At 36.5% G+C, this 4,565-nt stretch overlaps 1 protein-coding gene across 1 annotated transcript; it reads right to left on the reverse strand.

Annotated features, from left to right (window-relative positions):
• Positions 1-2,745: 2,745 nt before the first annotated feature.
• Positions 2,746-4,212, reverse strand: LOC147808909 (uncharacterized). The gene has a single exon (XM_087162732.1). It carries the CDS (start codon positions 4,210-4,212, stop codon positions 2,746-2,748), a length of 1,467 nt encoding a protein of 488 aa, XP_087018858.1.
• Positions 4,213-4,565: the final 353 nt, after the last annotated feature.

The following is a 4,565-nucleotide window of genomic DNA, read 5'->3' on the forward strand; positions in this document are numbered from 1 at the left end:
TCTAGACTTTTGGCATGTCAAAAAAAAAAAATACTAAAAATGCGCAAAAAAAAAAAAAATTTAATTCCGTCTTTACGAGTATTGGGAGAATTACGAGAATCGGAAGATGTGTAGTAAATATGCCTAACAATGCGATTTAAATCAGATTTCGTTTGATGCTTAGAAGCGATGTCACGCGTGTGTGTCGAACCTGATTGGTTTCTGAATCGACAAATGCCACGATTTACCTATGATGACGTCACTTGCAGGTATGTGATACCAACCTGCTACTAGTACGAAGTAAGTATTCCAATTAAATTTCACCCGCTGTTTTACACTAATTTGACTATATTAATATCAAACAATTCAATTTAACTTATTTACATTTTAATTACTAATTCAATCACACATGATAGATTTCAAAATGCATTGTTGTCCCTTATGTCCCACATGTCATATTTATTGAATCTGCTTCAGAAGCATTAATTTTCAGCCAAATAATGCCATGATGTTTAAATCCGTCAATTGTAACCCATGAATTTGAACAATCGCAAGAAGCTTCTAAAAAAAGTATTTTCTTATTGTTAGTCACATTTTATTCAAAATCTCAAATAGTAACTATCACAAACATTTGCCATTTAAAAAACCGTTTTCTTACCATTAGGTAGGCAGTACTATTACAACTCAAAATTGATAATGAAGAAAATATTTTTTTTAAAAAAATTGTTCTAATAATAAAATCGTTTTCCTAAAAAAATTGCAAAAATGCTTATACCCTTCAATACTATTTTTTTTCCTAAAATAAAATACATGTTAGAACTTTTAACATTAGTTTGTTTGTTGCAAGTTTTTAAATTCGGTAACTATCTGTTAATATATTTTCATTTCGAAAAAGCATCATGGACTTAAGTTTTTTTTTTTATTTCCAATGCAGCAGGCGATACAGACATTATCCTAACGCCGTACAGAAATAAGAAGAAAAAAAAGAAAATACAAATACAGAAAAGAGATGAAATATACAAAATACAAAAACAAGAGCAAAACATCAAACACAAAAATTAAATCAAGAATTTAAATTAAAAAGGTCTCTGGCCTCCCAGTATCGGGAGTAGATGCAGTTCCTTGTGAGAACTGAACAGTTGAGGAGATGTTCATCGTCGCACCACAGCGGCAGAGGAGGCAGGCAGGATTATCCACTATTTTAAGACGGAAAAGATGAGTGTATAAGCAATCGTGCTTGGTAGCAAGACGAAAGGCAACTACAGCACTGCTTCTTGGGCAATCGGGAAGATTATCATGGACTTAAGTTTAAAGAAGAAATTGCTCAATATATACCTGAGCCATGGTGGCTCAAAAGGTAGAGCACTCGCTTCCCAGTGAGTTGACTGGATGATGGCTGGCTGATATGGCTGATTGATTCGAATTCCGCACCCGGACCACACCGACCACAGTTCTGACGTAAAATATTCTCAGAGGTTGACGGATCATGGGTTAGTCTTCTTGCTATCAGGCTAACCTTGGGAGATTTCCGTGGTTTTCCACTCCGTGTATCGCAAATGCGGGTTAGTTCCATCAGAGAATCCTCCACGTAGGGAAATTTCTCCCACTACTTAATCTGTGAGTTCCCTTGTCTTCTGGGTTGAGTTCAAAATTACAAGGCTACGAAGTTGAGCATTGGTAGCCGTAAAACTAAAAATTCAGTCGACTGTTCAGCGACGGATATAAATTAAAAAATTACACCGGAAAAAAATTGTAAAATTTTTCTCACTCTTTATCATATATGGCAGTACTTTTACTTTCGTTACTTGTACCGCCGGAACAAGTAAAAAGTACGTACTTTTACTTGTACTTCGTTACTTTTTAAATTTAGTACTTTTACTTGTACTTTCGTTACTTTTTTAGGGAAAAAGTACAAGTATTTGTAACGGAAATGTCGAATGAAATCGTTACTTTTTTCTGAAGCTCGGTAAGCTTTCTAAAAAGAAAAAAAGGAAGCTTGGCTTAACCCCGTCCCGCCTCCTGTGGGAGGCATCCGGGGAGGCAGATGATCCATTGAACAAACATAGTGTAGTTTTTACAAGTGAAAGATGATAAATATAATGGCAACTATGAACAGAAGTAAAGATGATCAGTACAATAGACAAAATATGGTTTTTACAGGTGAGTGAAGGGGTTGTACGACGCAACCACACTGCTCAGTGAGCAATTATAGCAATTACACTAATAAGTTGAGACATATGCGATGATGATGGTTACAGTGGAAAGCATGAACAGAAGTAAAGATGATTAGTTCAACAGACATAAGGTAATTTTGCGATGTTCCATAAGGTAATGTCTGATTGACATAAAGTCCGTCTAATTGCAATGATAATAAATACAGTGGTTGGTTGGAACAAATTTAAAGATGGTAAATACAATGGGAATTATGAACTGAGACAAAGATGGTCATTACAGCAAGAGTAATGTGATTTTACAAGTGAATGAGGGGGTTGTGTGACGCTGCAACAGTGCCCAGTAAGCAAGTATAATATTTACAGGAGAATGTTGAAACAGATGTGAAGATGAAGGGTACGGTGGTAATCGTGTACAGAAGTAAAGATGTTGGATTACACAAACAAAATATGGTTTTTATATGGGGGGGTTGTGTGACGAATCTACGGTTTCCAATAAGGTAAGGTCTAATTGGCATTATATCCGCGAGCTGTAGCAAGATTTCGATCTGTGTAGTGATTGTTATGCACAATGATTTGACGACTGTGAGAAGTGTTATCTGTCGATGATTTCCGGCGTATGTCTCTCGAAGTGTGACTTGATTATTTCAATGATTCCCTGTTTAATCTGTTTGTTTCTCCAATTCTGTCTCAATTGTTCGTAATTGAACCCGGCAGGGAAGAAGCCTGTTCTTATGGTTTGGTATTCGGGGCATCTGGTTAGTATGTGGTCCAAATTATCGGTGGTGTTACATGAGGGGCAGTTAGGATCTTTATGATGAAAGCGAGCCTGATAGGTGTGCTGGGTACCGTGATCTGTTAAGAATTGGTTGAGATAAAAATTACTGTTTAATGTTCTTGGGTTTACGTTTTTAATTAGATTATAAGTGTGTCGACCCTGTTCATGTTCTTCATCCCATCTCTTCTGCCATATGTCCAAAATCTCGTCTCTCTTTTGCTGCCGAATGGTTCTTCTTGATGGGCAATTATAAGTATCGATTTTTTCTAGTTCGCAGGCCTTTTTGGCATAAATGTCTGCTTTTTCATTTCCCTCGTGTCCCACATGGGCCCTTATCCATGACAAGCCAATGTTGTTTTTGTGGTGCATTTTTATCATAGTTACGAGATAGTCCGCGTCTTTCGGCCGCTCAAGTGCTTGGAGGCCCGAAAGTGAGTCTGAGAATATGTTGACATGTTTACTGATCCCGTTCGTGTTTATGAACATTATTGCCTGAAGAACTGCCCACAGTTCTGCTTTAAATACAGTGGAATTTTCACAAAGTCTGAATTGGCCTTGGTCAATCTGGTTACCATTTTGGTAAACTACAAAGGCGCAGCCGACTCTGGTCTCGTTATTAAATGTCATTCTTGACCCATCAGTGTAGATCTCCATTCCCGTGTTTGTTGGTGGGTTAAAATTAAAAGAGATTTGATAATGTTCTGCGGGGTGTTTATATAGTAGGTCAATCTGTCTATCAGTTGGTTTATCATGTAAATAGATATTAGAGATGTCGGCTTCTGTTCTGACGATCAGGTCAAGGGGTATAGTTCCTGCAAGAATTTGTAAGGCCGAGGTGGACGTGGTGCTATAAGCCTTGGTTATGTTTAGCAAAGGTAGTCTCTCTATTTTCCTAATCTTGTTAAAAATTGTTACCTTCTCACTGTACCAGATCTCAGCTCCATAAATTACGATTTTTTGAGTACACTGTAAGTAAATCAGCTTTCTTATTTTTGGATCTAGGCCCCAATCGGCTCCCGATAGTCTATTTAACTTGTATTGTAGTTTTGAAATTTTTGTGTAGAGTTTCTCAAGATGAGGGAGCCAAGACAATAGGTTGTTTAAGCGAAATCCGAGGTAGTCGATTGTATAGTGTACTCTAATGGTCTGATTATCCAGTTTTACGGTTGGTTTTCTTGTGATCTGCTTTTGCTTTGGGAATACGATTGCCTGTGTCTTGGTAGTACTAAATGTTAATTCATGCTTTTTAGCCCAGTTTTGGTATTTGGTTAGTATATTCGACATGGTGGGCCCGAGGCGAGAAAAAAAGGAAGAAAAAAATTAAATTTAAAAAAATGCTTATGTTTCTTTGATTTATAAAATTAATGTGCAATATATATGCATTCACAGCTAACTTCGTGTTTAAATACCTTGACCTCCCGTGGAGCGCTTATTCAGCGTGGATAAGCACGTTCTGAGAAATTCTCGCAGCAGACTCAGTGACACCACTTTCGAAATGCAATTATTTTGCAAAATGAATAAAATATTAATTAGCAAGTTATTTTAATTCATTTTCGAGTTTTATGCATTTATTTAATACATTGTCAATAAAAAATGTTGGATTTTGTTATTAAGTTTTTTAATTTTCTTTTTGAACT

Source organism: Parasteatoda tepidariorum, chromosome 5, assembly GCF_982258835.1.
Source record: "Parasteatoda tepidariorum strain Cologne lab strain chromosome 5, Ptep-v5.0, whole genome shotgun sequence".
Lineage (NCBI taxonomy): Eukaryota > Metazoa > Arthropoda > Arachnida > Araneae > Theridiidae > Parasteatoda > Parasteatoda tepidariorum.

Coding starts and splice junctions, on each gene's coding strand:
- LOC147808909 (XM_087162732.1), bottom strand. CDS start 4,212: ATGTCGAATATACTAACCAAATACCAAAACTGGGCTAAAAAGCATGAA.